Source organism: Callorhinus ursinus, unplaced genomic scaffold, assembly GCF_003265705.2.
Source record: "Callorhinus ursinus isolate GAN/ISIS: 27379988/994484 unplaced genomic scaffold, GSC_fseal_2.0 scaffold11, whole genome shotgun sequence".
In the NCBI taxonomy this organism is placed as follows: domain Eukaryota; kingdom Metazoa; phylum Chordata; class Mammalia; order Carnivora; family Otariidae; genus Callorhinus; species Callorhinus ursinus.
The window spans coordinates 49117945-49141460 of NW_027397073.1; the positions used below are offsets into that span (position 1 = coordinate 49117945).

General features: G+C 36.5%; 1 protein-coding gene across 9 annotated transcripts in view; it reads right to left on the reverse strand.

The window, feature by feature from the left end:
• GREB1L (GREB1 like retinoic acid receptor coactivator) overlaps positions 1–23516 on the reverse strand; it is a 272431-nt gene that overhangs the window by 79980 nt on the left and 168935 nt on the right. For 8 of the 9 annotated variants that reach the window (XM_073898430.1, XM_073898429.1, XM_073898428.1 and 5 more), the window contains 5 exons: positions 6461–6589; positions 4355–4471; positions 3636–3755; positions 2460–2597; positions 656–841 (listed from right to left, as the gene is read on the reverse strand). In XM_073898430.1, the coding sequence (XP_073754531.1) occupies positions 656–841; positions 2460–2597; positions 3636–3755; positions 4355–4471; positions 6461–6589 (690 nt within the window). The remainder of the gene's footprint in view (positions 1–655; positions 842–2459; positions 2598–3635; positions 3756–4354; positions 4472–6460; positions 6590–23516) is intronic. The other variant, XM_025886425.2, reaches the window with a different exon arrangement.

The following is a 23516-nucleotide window of genomic DNA, read 5'->3' on the forward strand; positions in this document are numbered from 1 at the left end:
GAAGGGTTCATGACCTATGTATCCCCCTTACCCTACAGCCTAAAGAGCCTTTCAGGGAGGTCCACAGATACTGCCTCAATGAAGGAAAACATGATGGGACTACATCAAAGGGGTGTAGCTGGAGAAGAAAAAAATGGATGTAGGGACAGTGGCTAAACAAGATAAAAAGACTAAGTAGAAAACTGTAAAATAATTGTCTAAGGCAATGGCCTCATTTGCATTCCAGATGACAGCTGCACTTTCTCAGAAGGGTGGCTGACCAGACTCCCCAAAGGAGGAGGGTGCCCATGGCCCAGCCCTTTGTGGTTCTGCCTGTATGAACCACTCTGGAGACCTTAGGACCATCATGAGACTGGACACTAGGTGGCGCAATTTATCTCTTCTAGGACTCAGGCGAGCGAGAAGCTAGGGAGGTCAGAGAGAAATGAGGTGGAGGGAAGGCAAATGGCAGAAAGGAGTAGGAAAGAAATGGGAAAGGAAAGGGAACAGTCATAGAGGGTAGGGCTGAAGGAAAGGAGTATTAGAAATGAAAAGGGTAAAAAGTAAGAGCTGGACAAGTGGATGAATGTGAGAAAGTGAGGAAAGAAAGGAAAAAAGCATGATGCAAAAAAGAATAAAAATTATCACCACCAAATAATTATTGAAAATCGCTTACCTAGCCGCACAAGATACTGTATCGTCAGAAGAATCATGTTTTCCACGCTCAGGAGTTGGCTGCCAGTCAACCCTAAGTGTTCCAAATCTTTGTTTTCCAACTGTGGAATCTTGTAGCAATTCACCAGCAGAGGACTCACAACAATGTCACCAACATTTCCATAGAAATAGGGTAAAGTGCCATAGCCTGCCCCAATAGAAGCAGGTCAATAAAGTTCAACATTTCTTTTTCAGGTCCAACCAGGTACGCGTGCCCAACTAGGATCAAAGATGCTGAACAAAGTTTCCTGCCCTTTAAGATGGCTGCCAAACAAAATCACTCAAATATTCTAGGGCATTCCCTCAGATGCTTCCGAATTCTACCCTTATATTAAATCAAATGAACAGGAAGCAAAAGACTTAGATGATATCATCTCTGTTCCCCACAGAAGGGACATGTTAATATATCTGCCACAGAGGATTGATGAAAATTTGCAAAACATCTCTGTGTCCTTTGGCAAAAGTGCAATGATAAAATATTTTCCAATAAAATTCTTGATCAAGTTTCTTTCCACATAAGAAGCCAGATAACAAACCACAATAACATATTTCATTTCCTGAGGTTTTCTTAAACATTTTAAAGAGCTAACAAACTCATCGATGACCAGGAATATTCTTTTAGTCACAGGTATTTGCAGGTTCCTACCCTTCGTGCTATCTTAGTTATTTTTATGTTCTCTTCTCAAATGTTGGTAAATAGCCTTAAATTATCTTAGAAGTAGATAGGACAAAAATATGTTGAAAATATACCCTGTTTTGGTGGTGTGGTTAAAAAACAGGGGCAGTCTCTCTGTGAGACTTTCTAAAAGGCCGACACCAAAGGGTCCCCACGGTCTACATATTTTTCCAAGGCTTAGCTCCATTATGCACACCACTCAAATGTTTAATAAAAAGGTCCTGACCATATGGAATTTAAACAACTGGGATTCTCCTAGTGCCTATAGGCCCAGGAGCAGTGGGTAGGACAGCCTGATAAAGGACAGGGCTTGAAGCAAAACCATCCATGTCAGTAGGCTCAAGTCAACCCAAAGAAGCAGATAACACCTCATATAGACATACACTAAAGATCCAGTGGGGCTTAAACACCCCATCTATTTAGTCCCAGAGGTAAAGCAGGAAGTCTCCTTCTGACCTAGGATAGTCCCCGGATAAGGTCATTCTTGATGTGGGTCTGAAAAACACTAAGTTAGTCCTGGATTCTAGGGGCCTCTAAATTTCTATACCCCCACTTATAGTTTGGAAGGACTCAGACTCTGTAAAGATGAGCTATTCACCAACGCTTCCCCATGCAACTCTGGGACCTCTTAGTTCTCCCAAAGTGGGCCTGTAAGCTGGTTCAGCTTGTTTCTTTTCTCTGTGGTTTTGCTCCCTTTGACTAGAACGTCCTTTTCCCTTCAGGACCCAGCTGAAACATCACCTCTGACAAGTCTTCTCAGACTCCCTCCAGGCAGAGTTAAGCTCTCTCTCCTTTGAGTTTTTGGAGTTCTTGGTTGTGAACCTCTACTAGCTCAAGTTTCACAATATTGTACTTATTTACATGACAGACTCCCCACTAAAAACAGTGCTCCCTGTGGGCAAAAAGACTTTCCCTTATTCCCAGTCACATGCTTAACAGCATGAGTGATCTGACCGATAAAAGCTGAAAAAATTAATATATGGATGAACGAAGATATTCATGAACATATGGATAAATACACAAACACTGAAATGGAGAAACAGTCTCAGATCCCAGCAGACACAGGCAACTTGGAATTCCTTTCCCTTACCTATCAGAATTACTGGTCTAACTCCTGAGTTACTCAGCAGGTTTTCAGGAACAATTACAGTCTCCCCTGCAGGAATGGGTCGAGGTTGTAAAATTCCAGTTAATGGGGTCTGTGGAACTGGGGCAGATAAAAGGGACTCTGGAAAAAAAGTTGTTTGACAAGAAGGATTAGACATGAAAGCTAAATGAAATACCATTGAAATCAACATAGTCTTAATACTTTTAATAGAGAAGTTTTAGAAGCCTAACGGTTCATTTTTTTTTAATTAAAGTAATTCATGTTTATTATATAAAATTAAAAGTGAGAAAAACAGAAGGAAAAAACCCCAATCATAATCACACCATCTGAAGATAACTAGTTTTTTCTTCTAGTTGTTTTTCCACATGCAATCTTTTGGATTCTGCTTTGTATTTAATTCCCTCCATCCCCATCCTAATTATCATGGTTTATTTACTCATCATAGAAAATTTGAAAAATATAGAAAAGAGTGAAGAAGAATAAATTCATCATTAATCAGTATTATCCAGAGGCAAACACAGTAACATATTGGCATAATTCTTTGTTTATACAGCATCTCTATGTAGTCTTTAAAGCTATTTAAACAAACTTAAATTTTTAAAGAATCCATTTATGCCTTAGAATCGGTTTATTTACATTTGTCCGTGCTTAGTACAGCAAGGTAGACCAGCGTTTAAACATTTACCAGTAGGCACCCAATGGCCATGGCTTGGCTATTATGAAGGAGAACCAGTTGGTTTTTCAGGTTTCTAGCCACAGACTAAGCCATTCAGGCCAGAAATAAAAGGTGTATGTCACATAAAGGAACCAGATAACAGGAGAACATGTCTAACACCACAAATGGCAAAGCAAGCCCATTTGTGCCCTATGATGGTGGGTTAGTAGCATCATGCCCTACGTAAAGAATGGTTTATTGATACTGTGGTTCCAAACAAAGCCAGGTGGTGAATTAAGATCTGTTATGATGGCATATGCACTTTTAGGGAAGGCAGATGTGATGGGGACAAAATAGCAGCTGTGATTAATTTCCTTACATAATACTGGACACAATGGTTGGTTAAGGAAATTTATCTTCAAAGGTTCAGGAAAAGAATAGGAGTAGAAGATACCTCTGCTAATTCAAAAATACTGAAAATCCATCTTCTGTTGAAATCTTACCAGTTCTTGAAAGAGGGCGAACTGTAGGAACAGGTACAATTAAACCAGGTTGTGGGACAGGTGACCCAGGATACCATCCCCGGTGTCGTTTCTTTGGTGGCCCAGAAATGAACATGGTAGCTGAAAACAAAAAGAAAGATGAGCCTTGTCCTTAGCAGTGGAAGAAAGGAGAGAATTCAAAGTAACATGGAGCCTTTAATTTGATTATACTCAGAAAGTTTGAGCCACTCTTCTAGAGGTAAATATAAAATTAGAAAAAGTCACCCTAAGAACACCACCTAACATCTGTATGCTGTTTTACCTTTTACAATTTTACCCAGATTATTTCATTTAGTTCTATCAACAACACTGTGAAGTTGTAGGATAAGTATATTGTTATACCCATTTTGTATCTGGTGAAAGGAAGGCTCAGATTTGCCCAGGGTCACGCAATAGAGAGGAACCTTGATCTCTGTATTCTGGTCAGCAAAGCTCATGGTTTTTCAAGACACTTCCTTATACATTTGTTTCAACATTATTCTCTAGCTAGGCTCATCCTTGTAAATCGCTAAGATATTTAACCATTATTGTTCACACCAATCATAAACCTTCAAAACCTTGGATGAGAAGCTAAGGAAAAACTAGGAGTGCACTGTCAGGTAATTCATCATTCCAAACTCCATAGCACTTCTTCCATAATTAAGGTGCATTATTTCAAAACTCTAAGATGGATATTGTACCTTGGTCTCCTGATGCATAACTAGGTCTTGGTGACAAAGAGTAATTCCCTGGGCGGGCTGGAGTGGAGCTCGATGCACTGCTCTTCCCACCATGGCTACTGTTTCCATTAGCAGCATCTGTAACACACGAGAAAAACACTCAGAAAAGGGACTGGGCAGCACACTGTATTCCGTGATGCTGCAACCATACCATCAACCTCACCCTCCAGGATTCAAAGACATCTCACTGACACGACAGCCTGTGGTGTAAAATAGACTACGACCATCAGAATAGCACCCTTTTTAAAATGAAATGTCACCTAAAAATAATTTTCTAGGATCCCAAGAGATCTTTTAGAATCATTTTCAATGACGTCTTTGGAGATGGTGGGTGGAAGAAAGAGAACATTTTTTTTTTAACTTTGTATCTTAGAAATTTTCAAATACATACAAAAGTAGAAAGAATAGTATAAAAAACTACATACCTACCACCCAGCCTCAACATTTATCAACACATGGCCAATCTTGCTTTAGATAAATACAGATTAAGATACTTTGTCTCTCTTCCTCCTCACACAACATACTCACATACTGCTCTAGATTATTTTGAAGTGAACTTATTTATATTCTTTCATTCATAAATACTTCTGTATGAGTTTCTAAAAGAGCTCCTAAAAACATAATTATAATATTGTTATTATACTTAAAATTGACAGTGATTAATAATGTCAAATATCCCATTAGTGTTCAAATTTCCCCCCAGTTATCTCAGAAATGTTTTTTTTACAGTGGACTTCCTCCAATTGGGGTTCAAAAAGGATCTACACATTGAATTTAGTTTTTATGTCCCTTAAACCCACTTTTTAAAAGCTCACATTTATTAATATAATAAAAATATTCAGTTAGTGTTCGCATTTCATGGACTGTCTCACAAATTTTTAAAAATAATTTGTTTGAATCAGGATAAGGTCATACTGCAATGAGATTTAGGATGATGTCATTTTTGCTGAGAAGTTTTCCAGACTCTGTATAGTATCAATTGCATCCCTTTTTTTCCTCCTGGAACCTAGTTTAATCTATAAGATTCCCTTTCTTTTCCTTTCTTCCAATTAATTTGCTGAAAATCTGGCAGAATTTTTCATTTTCTGAATTGCTGATTGGCTATCTATGGCGTCATTTAACATCCCCTCAATTTCCTACATACTAATTGTTAGATATAGAGGCTTGCTCAGATTTAGATTTGGGTTTTTGGGCAAGAGTATCTCATAAATACTGTCATATTCTTCCATCAGCAGACACACAATAACTGGCTTTCTTTCTTCTTTTTTTTTTTTTTTTAAAGATTTTATTTATTCATTTGACAGAGAGAGAGGGAACACAAGCAGGGGGGTGGAAGAGGGAGAAGCAGGCTTCCCGCTGAGCAGGGAGCCCAATGTAGGGCTCGATCCCAGGACCCTGGGATCATGACGTGAGCTGAAGGCAGACGCTTAATGACTGAGCCACCCAGGTGCCCCGGCTTTCTCTCTTCTTGTCATGTTAAGATCGATCAGTGGGTTCAAGAGTTGTTAACCTAATTCTCAAATTATAAAGTTGTCCAACATTGGGGTGCCTGGGTGGTCAGTCGGTTAAGTGTCTGACTTCGGCTCAGATCATGATCCCAGGGTCCTGGGCTGGAGTCCCACATTGGGCTCCCTACTCAGCGGAGAGCCTGCTTCTCCTTCTCCCTCTGCAGCTTGCCCTGCTTGTGCTCTCTCTCTCTCTCTCATCCTCTCTCTCTCTGTCAAATAAATAAATAAAATCTTAAAAAAAAATAAAGTTGTCCATCAGCCCTTCATCTGATGGTTTTAGCAACCATGCTGGTTACTGCCAGGATCTATAATTTTATTAACTTTTTTAATACTGTAAAAACTTGGATTCCATTTGTTCAAGTCTATAATCTAACCAGAAGGTAGATCCTGCAAGAACTGTTGGAACAGAATAAGAATAAAAGTGGTCAGGATAAATTATGATGAATAACTGTTATAAAGTTTCCGAGGATGATAGGTTCTACCCAATTGTCAATGAGATTTCACACATCTTATACAGACTACATATTTACCAAAGAAATATAAGTGAGGAAAACATCACCTGCAGCAAAAGTCTTCCCTACAACCTGCAAAGATAAAGCCAGTGGCTTCACAACATTCTTATTCCGGGTCAGGTCCTGAGCTCCACTTAAATTGATTGCAGAATTAGCTGGACTGAGAATTGGTGAATCTTGAAAATGAAAGAGGTTGTTCAAATTAGAAACTATTTTATATGCAGGAAGGAAGTTAATTCAATAAGAATGAGAGAAAGCAGACTGTAAAATTTCAGTTTTATCTTTGACCTATTTTAAGAAAGTCAGTTTCTCTGTATTCAGGTTTTTGTTATGTGCTGGGTACTAGTCTGAGCACTTTAAATATATCAATTCACTTAATCCCTATAAAAACTCAACGAAGTAGGTAGTACTACCTTAAGGAGTAGTCGTCATTTAACTTGGTCAAAGTCATATGATGTGGCATCAAGGATATCATTATGTGCCATTTAAAACTATCTCCACAGTTCCCCTTAAAGTTGTATTTTAATGAAATATATTTATCTCTGTTCAGATGACTTTGTCATTTAAAAGGTGTCCTGCAAACTAAGACACTGCAATGTAGGAGAAAGCACTTTTCTCTGAAGGAAAGTTTGCTTCAATATTTGGAACAAACTTGAATTAATTTACCTATGTAATACCAGGTACATCCAAAAGAAGGTACCTATTTGGATTCAGAAAATAATTCAGCCCAGAAAAACCACATGCCATTTCAGAGACAGGCTATGGGGAACATAAACACTAAAGCCAACTAGTTTTCCAAAATGAGTATAGACCCCCAATTCCTGATTCCACTCTTCCAGAACAGCTTAATCAATTAATACCAGCAACTGTCAAAAGGGACTGTTAAAACTCCCTGAGAGTTTGAAAAGAAAAAATGCTCTAAAGAGCAGGATATTGATGGTACTACATTAGGAATATCTAAAAAATAAGTATTCAGGGTCCTGGGGTTGAGCCCTGCATCGGGCTCCCTGCTCAGTGGGGAGCCTGCTTCTCCCTCTCTCTCTGCCCCCCCTCCCCAACTCGTGCATGCTCTCTCTCTCAAGTAAGTAAATAAAACCTTTAAAAAAACAAGTATTCATACCACAGTGTGATTCCTGATCCTCTAATCAATGCTCTTCATAAGAACTAAAAAAACTGAAATGGTCCCCTACTGGCTCAGAAGAGTTAATGTGCCTCTCTGAGGGGGAGACTTTACCACTAGGGAGTGATTTTAAGTCTATAGGAAGAACAGAGGCCAGCAACTGGCTCATACAACATTACAATGTTGCAGGAAACTGGAAGACAGTTTTTCATGTCTTAATAGAGAACCTTACAGGATAGGAATCCCAGGTGAGTTTGCTGTTGGTCATGTTTCAGGCCACAGTTCTATTGTTTGGAACAAGGCTAGTAACTTACTACAGTTAGTTTATACCTATAATTTTAGCATATTTCTAATAGTCCAGGTAAACATATAGGTAAAATGTAGTTGGTAAATTATGAGGGGTGATGATTCACCTTATTTTTTCAAATCACTGAATTCAAATTAGCAGGGACCAACATTCTTAAAATAATGAAAAGGAACAAAGTTAATGTACAGAAATCAATCTTCATATATATAAGCAACAATCAATAGTTAGATAAAATGCCTAGGAATAAGCTTAATAAGAAATATACCCAACTATATGCCAAAAACTTTACATACTTCTTAATATAATGTGGGATTTGTTTTAACATATTGAGGGAAAGAAGGAGAGAGAAAGTAAGATTAAATAATACTGGCCATGTGCTCATAATTTTGAAGCTGGATGATAGGTCCATGGTGTTCGTTCATTATATTAATCTATTTTTTTAAGTTATTTAAATTTCAGTTAGTTAACATACAGTGTAATATTAGTTTCAGGTGTACAATATAGTGATTCAACAATTCCATACAATATCCAGTGCTCATCACAACGTGTGCCCTCATTAATCCCCATCACCTATTTAATTAACCATCCCCCCACCCACCTCCCTTCTGGTAACCATCAGCTTGTTTTCTATAGTTATGAGTCTGTATCTTGGTTTGTCTCTCTCTCTCTCTTTCTTTTTTTTTGCTTGTTTTGTTTCTTAAATTCCACACAAGTGAAATCATATAGTATTTGTCTTTCTCTGACTTATTTTGCTTAACATAATAACTCTAGCTCCATCCATGTTGTTGCAAATGACAAGATTTCATTCTTTTTTATGGCTGAGTAATATTCCATTGTGTGTGTGTGTGTATATATATATATATTGTGTGTGTGTGTGTGTGTATACATACCACATTTTCTTTTTTTATTTTTTATTTTTTATTTTTTAAAGATTTTATTTATTTATTTGATAGAGAGACAGCGAGAGCGAGAAATACAAGCAGGGGGAGTGTGAGAGGGAGAAGCAGGCTTCCCGCGGAGTGGGGAGCCCGATGCGGGGCTCGATCCCAGGACCCTGGGATCATGACCTGAGCTGAAGGCAGACGCTTAATGACTGAGCCACCCAGGTGCCCCACATACCACATTTTCTTTATCTATTCATCAGTTGATGGACATTTGGGCTATTTCCATAATTTAGTTATTGTAGATAATGCTGCTATAAACACTGAGGTGTATGTATCCCTTTGTATTAATATTTTTGTATTCTTTGGGTAAATAACTAGTGGTGCAATTGCTGGGTCATAGAGCACTTTAATTTTTAACTTTTTGAGGAACCTCCATTTCCACAGTGGTTGCTTCAGTCTGCATTCCCACTAACAGTGCACGAGGGTTGCCCTTTCTTCACATCCTTGCCAACAGCTGTTGTTTCTTGTATTGTTGATTTTGGCCATTCCGACAGGTGTGAGGTGATATCTCATTGTAGTTTTGATTTCCATTTCCCTGATGACTGGTGATGTTGAGCATCTTTTCATATGTCTACTGGCCATCTGTATGTCTTCTTTGGGAAAATGTCTATTTGTATCTTCTGCCCATTTTTTAATTGGCTTATTCGATTTTTGGGTGTTGAGTTTTATAAATTCTTCACATATTTTGGATACTAACCCTTTATCAGATATGTCATTTGCAAATATCTTCTCCCATTCCATAGTTGCCTTTTAGTTTTGTTGATTGTTAGTCTATTTTTATATGTATGTTAACTTTTCATATTAAAGATTTCTAAAAATCAAAAAAATACTTGTGAAGATCATGAAAACAGACATGAACAAATGTCAAGACATACCATGTTTCTGAGCAGGAACATTTGATGTCAAAAAGATGAAATCAATCTAAGTTAATTTACAAATTTAATGTGATCCTAGGAAAATACCAACAGGTATAGATGTTATTAGAATTACTATTAAAATTATTACAATGTTTAAAGTAGGCAAATTGATGTGATGTTGATATAAAAAAATAAACACACCAGGATAGCTGGAAACATTCTGAAAAATAAGAGAAATGAGGGGAGTCTAGTATGATGATATAATAAGACTTACTAAAAAACTTCAGTCAATAAATGCTATGGTCTTGGTGCATTAGTAAATGGAATAATAGAATAAAAAAGACAGAAATAGATGCAAATACACAAGAGAATTTAGTATAAGATAAAGGTAGCATCTTAAAGCAGCAACGCAGATGAGCCATTCAATAAATTGTATTGAGGCAATTTGATATATAAGAAAAAAATTAAGATGGACCCACATCTTATACTAAATACCAAAGTCAAATGGACTAAAGACACACACTTAAAAACTGAAGATACAGAAATAATAGGAAACAACACAGAAGAGTTAATTATCACCTTAAAATGGAAAAGGTCAAACTATTGTTCAAAACACAGAAGCCATAAGAAAAAGGTTTATATATTCAGCTACACAAAAATTTAAGAAACCTGTTTGACAAAACACACCATAACCAAGCAAACAGTAGCTCGAAGACAACTGAAGGGGCCATATTGCAAAATATAGACTTTAAGACAAAAATTATTATTAGAGAAAAAGAAGGATATTTTATATTGATAAAAGAGCAAATCCACCAGGAAGACATAACAATTAAAAACATATATGCACCTAACAATAGAACCCCAGACTCATGAAGCAAAGACTGAAGAAGTGAAGGGAGAAATAGGCAATTCAATAGTAAGAGGTAGAGACTATAATACTCCACTTTCACCAAAAATGAATAGAGAAACTAGGGAGATAGATCAACAAGGAACAAAAGACTTAAAACATTATAAATCAACTAGGCTTATTGATATCAAGAAAACATTCTTCTAACAAAAGCAGAATACACATTCTTCTCAAGTGCACAGGGAATATTCTCTAGGATAGACAATCTGTTAGATGATAAAACAAGCCTCAATAAACTTAAAGGAAATGAAATCTTACAAATTACATTCTCTGACCTCAATGGGCTCAGAGAAGCAATCAATAACAAAAGGAAATTTGAAAAATTCACAAATATGTGGAAATTAAACAACACATTGCTAAATAACGAATAGGTCAAAGAAGAAATCACAAGGGAAATTAGATACCACTTTAAGATAAATGAAAGTGAAAACACAATGTATGGAAACTTATGAGGTGCTGTTAAAGTGTTCAGAGGGAAACTTATGGCTGTAAATGCCTATATGAAAACAGAAGAAAGATCTCAAATAAATAACTAACCTCTACCTTAAAAAACTAGGAAAAGAAGAGCAAACTAAATCCAAAATAAGCAGAAGGAAATAATAAAGACTACAGCAGAAATGAATGAATAGGGAATACAGAAACAATAGCAAAAATCAACAAAACCAAGTTTGTTCTTTGAGTAGATTAATAAAATTAAACTTTTAGCTAGACTGCCCAAGAAAAAAAGAAAAAAGATGCAAATTTCTAAAATAAGAAATGAACAAGAGGGCATCACTGGCAACTTCACTTCTAAAAAAAGTTATGAAGGAATACTGTGAACAACTGTATGCCATTATGGACTGAATTGTGTCCATTCCCCAGCCCCCCACCCCAGCAGAAAACTATTTTTAAGCCCTAATGCCTAGTACCTTAGAATGTGACAGTATTTGGAGATAGGGTCTTTAAAGAGGTAATTAAGGTTAAATGAGGTCATAAGGTTGTCAATCTGACTGGTGTTTTTCTTTTTTTAAGATTTTTATTTACTCATTTGCAAGAGAGAGAGAACAGAAGGAGAGTGAGAGGGAGAAACAGACTCCCCACTGAGCAGAGAGCCTGACATGTGGCTCGATCCCAAGACCCTAAGATCATGACCTGAGTTGAAGATAGATGCTTAACCGACTGAGCCACCCAGGTGCCCCTGACTGGTGTTCTTATAAGAAGAGGAAGAGAAACCAGGGAAGCGCACACACAAAGGAAGGGCCGTGTGAAGTATAGCAAGAAGGCAACTATCTGCAAGCCAAGGAGAGAGACCTCAGGAAAAACCAACTGTACTGCACCTTGATCTTTCTTGGACTTGCAGCCTCCAGAACTTTGAGAAAATAAATTTCTGTTGTTTAAACCACTCAGTCTGTGATATTTTGTTATGGCAGCCCTAGCATACAGATATTTAATTAGATCACTCAGATGAAATGGACAAAAAGAAAATACTAAGGAATAGACTACAAAATGACTAGGGTTAATAAATGAGTTCACCAAAGTTCCAGGATATATCAAGATACAAAAATCAATGAATAGCACTGAGAGTCCAGAAATAAACCATTGCATTTTATGGGCAATTAAATTTTGACAGGAGTGCCAAAAAAATTCAATGGGTAAAAAACCAGTCTTTTCAACAAATGATTCTGGGACAACTGGATATCTACATGCAAAAGAATAAACTTGGAGCTCTTTCTCACACTATATACAAAATTAACCAAAAATGGATTATAGATCTAAATGTAAGAGTTAAAACTATACCACTCTTAGAAGAAAACACAGAAGTAAATGTTCATGGCCTTGGATTAGGCAATGGTTTCTTAGTTTTGACACCAAAAGCACAAGCAACAAAAGAAAAAATAAAGGAATTGAACTTTATGAAAATAAAAAAAAAATTTGTGCTTCAAAGGACACCAGCATGAGAGTGAAAAGACAACCCACAGACTGGGAAAAATATTTGCAATTCATATATTTGATAAAGGACTTGTATCCATTATATATAAAGAACCCTTACAACTCAAAATAGAAAGATAAATAACCCAACTGAAAAATGGGCAAATGATTTCTATAGACATTTCTCCAAAGAAGATGTACAAATGACCAATAAGCACATGAAAAAATGCTCATCGTTTGCCACTGGAGAAATACAAATCAAAACCACAATGAGATATTACTTTATGCCCACTAGATTGTCTAAAATTAAAAAAAAGACAGACAATGAAGAGTGTTGGTGAGGATATGGAGAAATTGGAACCCTCACACATTGCTGGTAGGAATGTAAAATGGTACAGTCACTTGGGAAAATAGTTCCTTAAATGGATATATATAGTAATCATATGACCCAGCAATTCTACTCATAGGTATGAAATGAGAAATAAGTGAAAACATATTTCCACACAAAAATCTATACACAAGTGTTCACAGCAGCATTATTCCTACTAGCCCCAAAATGGAAACAACCCAAATGTCTATAAACTGATAAATGGATAAATAAAATGTGGTATATTCATAAAATGGGATTCTTTTCAGCAGTAAAAAGGAATGAAGTACTGCTATATACTACAACATGGATGAACCTTGAAAACAATATGCCAAATAAAAGAGACCAATCACAAAAAGCCGTATGTTGTATGATTCCATTTATATGAAATGCCCAGAATAGACAAATTCATAGAAATAGAAAGTAGATTTGTAGTTCCCAGGGGCTGGGAGCAGAGGTCTGAAATTGACAGTGACTGATAATGGATACACAGTTTCTCTTGGAGTGATGTAAATGTTCTGAAGTTTATGTGGTGATGGTTGCACAATTCTGTGAGTATACTAAAAAACATTAATTGTACACTTTTAATGGGTAGATTGTAAGATATGTGAATTATATCTCAATAAAGCTGTTATTTTAAAAACACTATAAGAAAAATTATAAACCAGGGATAATATTTATAACTCACTATTACACTATGGTCCTGTCAACAAAAGTCAGTAAGAGAAAAGATTACTGTTGGAGATCCTTTGTTGCCCCATACCACTTCCCTTTGGCCCATCTTTGACTTCAGCAGGAGCTATGGTGGATGGTTTTGTGTAAGGTCAGATTCCTGGGGGCAGCATCTTACTTCAAGCTCATATCTAGCTTCTTTGAGTTTTTTATCTCAGGGCCTTCTTCAAGGCCTCAAGCTCTTAGCCCTGTGTGTGGTACAGAAGTGTGAGGAAGTATAACAACTTGTCCTAGCTTTCCATCCTTTGGAAGGATAATTCTGGGAGGCATTCTGCATGCTTCTTAGAGAACCTGGTAGATTCAAGTCTTCCTGGTTTACAGCAACTACACAGAAAACACACTCTTTTTTGGCTTATTCCTGCTTGCAGATATCACTTCCCAAATAAACTACTCGCACCCAAATCCTTCCTTTGGGCTCTGATCCCAGCAGAACCCAAACTATGACAAACAAGTCAAGGTAAAGGAACTTAGAGTTCATAGAAAGAAGATGCAAATAGTTTTTAAACAAATGCAAAGATACTCAATGTCAACAAGGAAAATGCAGATTAAAACTACACTCATATTATTTTTCACCCGTCAGAATGACAAAATCCAAAAGTTCAAAAATAAACTTTGTTAGTGAGCCTCTGTGGAAATACAAACTGACACATATCTTCTGGTAGAATTCTATGAACAGTAATTTACAGCATTTATAGGAATTATAAATGAATACGTTTGATCCAGAAATTCCTGGGTATTTATGTACATGTGAGAAATAATACATGTGGGGGTTATTCATTGTTGCATTGTTTAAAAACAATATAAATGCCCATCAATGGGGATAAGGTAAATAAATTATGGCACATGCACACAGTGTGACAGTATGCAACACTAAAACATAATGAGGAAGCCCTTTATTGATTTGGCAAGATTTCTAAGAAATAGTTATATGAAAAAGCGAAGTGCAGAAGAGTATGTACAAAATGCTGCCTTTGGAGTAAAAAAATGTATAAAAATAAGAATCCATGCTTGTGCCTGCTTGAATAGATATAAAGAAAATCTAGAGAGACACATGAGAAACTAGTGACAGTGATTACCTGTTTGGTGGGGGCATGTAGAAATGAGGGGGGATGGAAAGAGAAACTTCACTGTGTATACAAGAATACAGCACATATTTATGTATGCATGTATATTTTCTAAAATGTAAATGTTTCAAAACAGTGTAATAAGTGTTTTAAAAATATAGAAAATAGTTATGTGTCTACTGACAACTGGCATCAGAAGTACTGAATTGTACAAAGTGAGCATTTACTTCAGTATTAGATTACACAGTGATTTTGTTTATTTATTTATTTATTTATTAAAGATTTTATTTATTTGACAGAGAGAGACACAGCGAGAGAGGGAACACAAGCAGGGAGAGTGGGAGAGGGAGAAGCAGGCTTCCCGCGGAGCAGGGAGCCTGACGTGGGGCTGGATCCCAAGATCCTGGGATCATGACCTGAGCCAACGGCAGATACTTAACCAAACAAGCCATCCAGGCTCCCCTACACATAGTGATTTTATTTTATTTTATTTATTTATATTTTTAAAAAGATTTTATTTATTTATTTGACAGAGAGAGAGAGATAGGGAGAGCAGGAACGCAAGCAGGGCGAGTGGGAGAGGGAGAAGCAGGCTTCCCACCAAGCGGGGAGCCCGATGTGGGGCTCGATCCCAGGTGCCCTACACATAGTGATTTTAAAGGATAATTCCACGGATGGAACTAGAAGGTATTACGCTAAGCGAAATAAGTCAGAGAAAGATAAGTACCATATGATCTCACTGATATGAGGATTTTGAGAAATAAGTCAGGGGAAGGGAGGGAAAAATGAAACAAGATGAAACCAGAGAAGGACACAAACCATAAGAGACTCTTAATCACAGGAAGCAAGCTGAGGGCTGCTGGAGTGGAGGAGGGTGGGAGAGATGGGTGGCTGGGTGATGGATATTGGGGAGGGTATGTGCTATGGTGAGTGCTGTGAATTGTGTAAGACTGATGAATCACAGACCTGTACCTCTGAAACAAATGATACATTATATGTTAATTTAAAAATTAAAAAAAGGGTAATTCCATTTCAATGAAAACTGCTTTTGCCAAGTTACCAATGATCTAATTCCCAAATCCAGGAGACACTTTCAGTACCTAACATACTGAATTCCACTGCTGTGTTTATTTATTTATTCAACAATTATTTATTGAGCACTTACCATGTGTCAAGAAACTTGCTAGGATTTACTGGTTAAATGGTCAACAAGGTGAGCGCTGTCCTTGTGCAAGTTTTCCTCTGTCTACTAAAGTACTGGTGTTCTGCACCCTTTTATTTATCTCAAGACAATCTGGTAAGACTCCAAGGTTTCATTTTTATTTTTTGAAAATTTATTTCATGTATATCATTTGTCTTATTTCATTTCATTAACAAATTTTGGAACATACCAATTATAGAATAATCAGAAAGGACAGATGTGCATTAGATAATGTCAGGGTGAACTTTCTAAAATGTAAATCCTATTATGTTATTCCCTAATCTTTACCACCTTGCACATGCTTCTATTCTTGAATTTATCATGGATGGTGGACATTGGCATATTTAGCATTTAAACACTAGTGGTTTTGATTATTTGGAAGTAGCCTCCAATGTCCAAACTGTGACAGCCTGTGATCCTGCTCATACTCAGACATGGTTAAAACCCTGGGCTGTTGTGTAGTACCTGGTGTTTAGATAACCAGTAAGCAGCTGATTGCCTGATTCTCTCTACTAGTGATTTCACATCCATTTAAAGGAGGACCTTGTAAGCACTGGAAGAATCACAGACTTGGAAAGTTCCTTGAGCAAGTCACAGCTCTGCTCTCTATGTTGTGGTTTGTAACTTCTTGTTTCTCCCACTAGGTCATGAGCTCCTTGAGGGCATTCCCAGCTCCTGGCACAATGTCTGTCATATCGTGGCTAAAGAAATAAAATGGGGGAAAAAAGCCAAAACAATCTCCTTATCCTCTTTATGCAATAGTTCAGTAACTCTCATCCCTGGGGGAAAATTTTTTCTAAAAAAAAAAAGGAAGCCATTTACGTAGTAAGTAGAAAGAGTTCAAATTCTGATTTTGCCATTTACTAGCTCTTTTTCACCAAATACTAACCCTTTTCTGAGATTCTGTTTCATGACCTGAAAAATGGTACCTACCTCACCATAACAGTTAACATGTTTAGCACAGTGCCTAGAACACAGGAGATATTCAGTAAATATTCGTTTTGCTAAACCTTTTTTTTAAAAGTAGGCTCCACACCCAATGTGGGGCTTAAACTCATGACTCTGAAATCAAGAGTCGCATGCTGCTCTACCACTGAGCCAGCCAGGCACCCCTATTTAGCTAAATCTCATTAAGGGTTTTCCAGATGATTGAGAACTTAAATCTTTATCACCACTCTTTCTGCCCTTGACACTTGCATAAAATGTGGACCTCATAATTTGCTTCTTTCCCACACAAAGTACATGACTTTGTATATGGACCTATTTTCACATGCAGACTGCAATTAGTGTTCTTCTAATAAGATACCATATTCCTATTAATGCACTATGAGGCTGCATTAGTTATTTATGTCAGCTGTGTTTTACTTTTGACTCAATTGAAACACAAGTCCCCCTAAAATTAATATTAAACAACATACTTCCTAATCTGTTCTTATGCTTTTGATTTTTTAACAGCTTTAAGGATGATTAACAATAAATGCATATACTTAAACAATTTGAAAAGTTTTTACATATAGATATGGCTGTGAAACCATCACCACAGTGAACATATTTATCATCCCCAAGTCTCTTTTTTAAATTTTTTTATTATTTTTTAAAGATTTTATTTATTTATTTGATAGAGACAGTGAGAGAGAGAGAGAGAGAAAGAGAGAGCACAAGCAGGGGGAATGGCAGGCAGAGAGAGAGGGAGAAGCAGGCTCCCTGCTGAGCAAGGAGCCCAATGTGGGGGCTCAATCCCAGGACCCTGGGATCATGACCTGGGTTGAAAGGAGATGCTTAACAGACTGAGCCACCCAGGCGCCCCACTCCCAAATCTCCTTGTACCTCCTTGTAATCCCTCCCTCTTGTGTATCCCTTGCTTCCCCATCCCCATGCAATCACGGACCTGTTGTCACTATAAATTAGTTTGCACTTTCTAGAGTTACTTATAGATAGACTAACTCAATATTCCTTTTTCTTTTGTCTGGCTTTTTTCACTCACCATAATTATTTTTCACTCACTCATTATTGTTTATTGAGTTGTATTACATTGTATGGACATATAGCAATGGATAAATATTCACCTGGAGGAACATTTGGGTTGTTTCCAGTTTTTGCTATTACAAATAAAGCTGTTATGAACATTTGTGCACAAGTTTTTATATGGACATATATGTCCTTTCTCTTGGGTAAATATCTAGGAATGGAATGGCTAGACTATATGATAGGTATATGTTTAACTTTTTTAAAGAAACTACCAAACTGTTTCCCAAAGTGGTTTTACTATTTTATGTTCTCAGCAGTGTATTTAGTTCCAATTCCTCCATATCAATGTTTGGTATAGTTAGCCCTTTAATTTTAACTATTCTAATAAATGTATAGTGATAGCTCACTGTTTTATTTGCATTTTGCTAATGACTAATGGTCTTAAGTATCTTTTCATGTGCTTAGTTGCCATTCATATATCTTTTGTCCATTTTAAAAACTGGTTTATTTTCTTATTATTGAGTTTTTTAAAAGTCTTTCTTCTAAATACAATTCCTATATAACTTTTTCAAGGATTTTCATCCAGGCTGTGGCTTGTCTTTTCATTTTCTTAATAGTGTCTTCTAAGAAGAATTTCTTAATTTTAATGAAGTCTAATTTATCAATTTGTTCTTTTGTGGATTTTGTTTTTGGTGCTACATCTAAGAAATCTTTGTCTAACCTAGGTCACAGATCCTTTTTCCTATGTTTTCTTATAGAAGTTATATATTTTGTAGTTTTCTTCTTTTTTTTTAAAGATTTTATTTAACCATTTGACAGAGAGCACAAGCAGGGGGAGCAGCAGGGAGAGGGAGAAGCAGGCTCCTGCTGAGCAGAGAGCCTGATGCCGGGGCTTGATTCCAGGACCCTAGGATCATGACCTGAGCAGAAGGCAGACGCCCAACGACTGAGCCACCCAGGTGCCCCTATTTTGTAGTTTTACAGTTAAGTCTATCATCCACTTATTTTTTCAAGTGGTGTGAGATGTAGATTGAAGTCCATGTTTATGCATATGGATATCCAATTGTTTCAGCACTATTTGTTGAGAAGGTTATCCTTTCTTTACTGCATTGCTTTTGTGCCTTTGTTAAATGTACATATATGCGTGTGAATTTATTTCTAGATTTCTATTCTGTTCAACTGATCTATCTGTATGTCTTTACACCAGTACCATGTTGTTTTGATTACTGCAGCTTTAAAATCATTCTTCAAATCAGGTAGTGTTAGTTTCCAATTTTATTCTTCTTTTTCAGAGTTGTTTTGGTTATTTTAAGTCATTTGCATTTCCATATGAATTTTAGAATTAGCTTGTCAACTTCTACCCAAAAAAAGCCTCTGGAATTTTGGTTTGGATTGTGTTGAATCTACAGGTCAATTTGGAGAGAACTGACATCTTTTTTTTTTAAGATTATATTTATTTATTTGAGAGAGAGAGCACAAGACAGGGTAGGGTCAGAGGGAGAAGCAGACTCCTTGCTGGGCAGGGAGCCCAATGCGGGACTCGATCCCGGGACTTTGGGATCATGACCTGAGCCGAAGGCAGTCGCTTAACTAACTGAGCCACCCAGCGCCCAAGAGAACTGACATCTTAACAATGTTAGTTTTTCAGCCCATGAACAAGAGATAGCTCTCCAATTTATTTAGGTCTTCTTTACTTCCTCTCAGCATTATATTCTAGTTTTCAGGCTATAGTTTTTTCACACCTTCCATCAGATTTATCCCTAAATATTTTATATTTTTATTATATGTAATATTATATGTTTATAGGTATTATAAATGGTAGTTATTTTAAAATTTTTAATTTCTGATAGCTTGTTGTTGCCATAGAGAAATATAATTGATATTTGTATATTGATCTTATATCCTGAATGTTGCTAAGCTTACTTATTAGTTCTAATAGCTTTTTTGTAGATTTCACTGAATTTACTATATAGATCACCTGTGGTCTATAAAAAAAGACAGTTTTATGTCTTCCTTTCCAATCTGGAGGCCTTTCTTTTTCTTGCCTGACTACACTGCTAGAATCTGCAGCACAATTGGATAGAAGTGGTAAGAGCAGACATACCTGTCTTGTTCTGATCTTAGGTATGCTCGCTGTGGGGTTTTTGTAGATGTTCATTATCAGGCTGAGGAAATTCCCTTTTTTTTCTAATTTGTTAAGAGTATCAGGAATAAATATTGGATTTTGTCAATGTTTTTTTCCTGCATCTACTGAGATAATTATATGGTTTTATTTTTTAGTTTGTTAACATAGGAAACATTGATATTCAAATGTTAAACCAACCAAGCATTCCTGGGATAAACTCCACTTGGTCATGATATATTATCCTTTTAATATATTATTGGATTCAATATACTAAAATTTTATTTAGAAATTTTTTTGTTTATGGGATGCCTGCATGGATAGGTTAAGCATCAGGCTCTTGATTTCGACTCAGGTCGTGCTCTCAGAGTCATAAGATTGAGCCCCCTGTTAAGCTCTGTGCTGGGCGAGGAGCATTTTTAAGATTCTCTCTCTCCCTTTCCCTCTGCTCCTCCCACACTCTCTCTCTCAAAAAAAAAATTTTTTTTTAAATTTATTTCATGAGGACATTGGCTTGAGCTTTTCTTATAATGTCTTTGATTTTGGTATCAAAGTAATGTCAACTAAAATGAGTTAGGAAAGTAGTCCATTCTCTTCTATTATTTGGATGAGTTCATGTAGAATTGGTATTATTTCTTGTTTAAATATTTGGTGGAATCCACCACTGAAGCCATCTGGGCCTGGAGGGTTTTTTTAGGAAAGATATTAACCACATTTTTAATGTATTTAAAAGACATAGCACTATTTAGGTTATATATATACATTTTTAAGATTTATTTATTTATTTGAGAGTGGAGAGCAGGGCAGAGGGAGAGAATCTCAAGCAGACTCCCCACTGAGCATGGAGCCTGAGGCGGGTCTACAACTCACAGCCCAAGAGATCATGACCTGAGCCAAAACCAAGAGTTGGACTCTTAACCAACTAAGCCGCCCAGGTGCCCTGGTTATCTATTTCTTATTTAAGTTTTTGTAATTTGTCTCTCAAGGAATTTGTTCATTTCATCTAAGCTCCCAAATTTTTTGGTATAAAAAGTTCCTAACATTCTCTTATTATCCTTTCAATATCATTCAAATAGATAATGTCACCTCTCTCAGTCCTAATATTAATAATTTGGATTTTCTTTTTTTTTCTAATAGTGTGGCTAGAGGTCTATCAATTTTATTGACTTTTTCAAAGAACTAGTTTCTAGTTTTGTTAATTTTTTTCTATTGTTCTTCTGTTTTGTTTTTTTTTTTAATTTCACTGATTGCCACTTTGATCTTTATTAATTCCCTTCTGATTACTCTGGGGTTAATTTTCTTTTTCCTAGTTTCTTAAGGTGGAAGCTGAGTTCATTGATTCAAGATCTTTTTTTTTTCTTAAAGATTTTTTATTTATTCATTTGAGAAAGACACAGAGTGAACAAAAGCACGAGGATGGGGGAGGGTCAAAGGGAGAGGGAGAAGCAGACTCCCCACTGAGCAGGGTGCCTGAGGCAGGGCTGGATCCCAGGACCCCAGGATCATGACCTGAGCTGAAGGCAGGTGCTTAACTGACTGAGCCACCCAGGCACCCCCAAGATCTTTCTTGTTTTCTAATGTAGGTTTTAGTGCTATAAATTTCCCTCAAAATACTGCTTTAATGGAATCCCCAAAATTTTATTTGCTTTTGCATTTCCATTCAATTCAAAATATTGCTAATTTCCTTTCGGGTTTCTCTTTTGATCCACGGATTATTTAGAAGTGTATTATTTAGTTTCCAAATATTTGGAGATTTTCCAGAGATCTTTCAGTTACTGATTTTTTTTCATATTTTTTTATTATGTTATGTTAATCACCATACATTACATCATTAGTTTTTGACGTAGTGTTCCATGATTCATTGTTTGCGTATAACACCCAGTGCTCCATGCAGTGTGTGCCCTCTTTAATACCCAACACCAGGCTAACCCATCCAGTTATTGATTTCTAATATAACTACATTTTAGGTAAAGAACATACTTTGTATTATTTGAATCCTTTCAAATGTATTAAGATTTGTTTTATGAGCTTTTGCACAGCAAAGGAAACCATCAACAAAACAAAGGGACAATCTACTAAATAGGAGAAGATATCTGCAAATAATATATCCAATAAGGGGCTAATCTCCAAAATATATAAAGAACTCATATGACTCAACACCGAAAAAACAAACAATCCAATTTAAAAAATGGACAGAGGATCCAAATAGACATTTTTCCAGAGAAAACATACAGATGGCCAACAGACACATGAAAGATGTTCAACATCACTAATCACCAGGGAAATGCAAATCAAAACCACAACTAGACCTGTCTGCATGGCTAAAATAAAAAAGACAAGTGTTGGTGAGGATGTGCAAAAACAGAAACCCTCGTTCACTGTTGGTAGGAATGTAAATTGGTACAGCCACTGTGGAAAACAGTATGAAGGTTCTTCAAAAAATTAAAATTAGAAATACCATATGAGCCAGTAATTCCACTACTGGGTATTTCCTTAAAGAAAATAAAAACACTAATTTTAAAAGATATATGTACCCCTATGTTTACTGCAGCATTATTTACAATAGCCAAGATACGGTGCAAGCAAGCAAGTGTCCATCCATAGATGAATGGATAAGGAAGATGTAGTGAGTGTGTGTGTGTGTGTGTGTGTGTGTATGAATACACAATGGAATATTATGCAGCCATAAAACCAATGATATGCCATTTGAGACAATGTGAATGTCTAGAGGGTATAATACCCTAGAGGGTATTATGCTAAGTGAAATAAGACTGACTGATAAAGACAAATACTATATGATTTCATTCATAAGTGGAATCTGAAAAACAACAACAAAAACAAACGAGTAAACAAAGTAGGATCAGACCTATAAATACAGAAAACAGACTGATGGTTGCCAGAGGAGGTGATGGAGGGCTGGGCAAACTGGGTGAAGAGGAGGCTTCTAGTTATGGAATGAATAAGTCATGGGAATAAAAGGTACAGCATAAAGAATATAGTCAATAATACTATAATAGCAATGTACTGGGACAAATGGTAGCCATACTTGTGGTGAACATAGCATAATGTATAAATCTGTTGGATCACTATATTGTTTATCTGAAACTAATGTAACATTATATGTCAACTACACTAAAAAAAAGACTTATTCTATGGCCCATAAGCATGATACCATGATTATTTTTGTTCCTCTGTATGTAACATTTCTGTTTTCTTTGGCTTGGTAAATGTTCTATGTGAACTTGAAGAGGATGTGTAGCTTGCTGTTGTTGGGTGGAATGTTCTATAAATGACAATTAGGTCAAGTTGGTTGATAGTGTTTTTCGAATATTCTATATCCTTTCTGTTTATCTGTTGTATCAATTGCTGAGAGGAAAGTATTCAAATACCTGGCTGTAACTGTAACTGTGGATTTATATATTTCTTAAAATAATTCTATCAGTTTTTGCTTCATGTATTTTGAAGCTCTGTCATTAGGTGCATAAATGTTTAAGATTGTTCAGTCCTCACGGGCACCTGGGTGGCTCAGTCAGTTAAGCATCTGACTCCTGATCTTGCCTAAGGTCTCAATCCCAGGGTCATGAGTTCAAGTCCCGCACTGGGCTC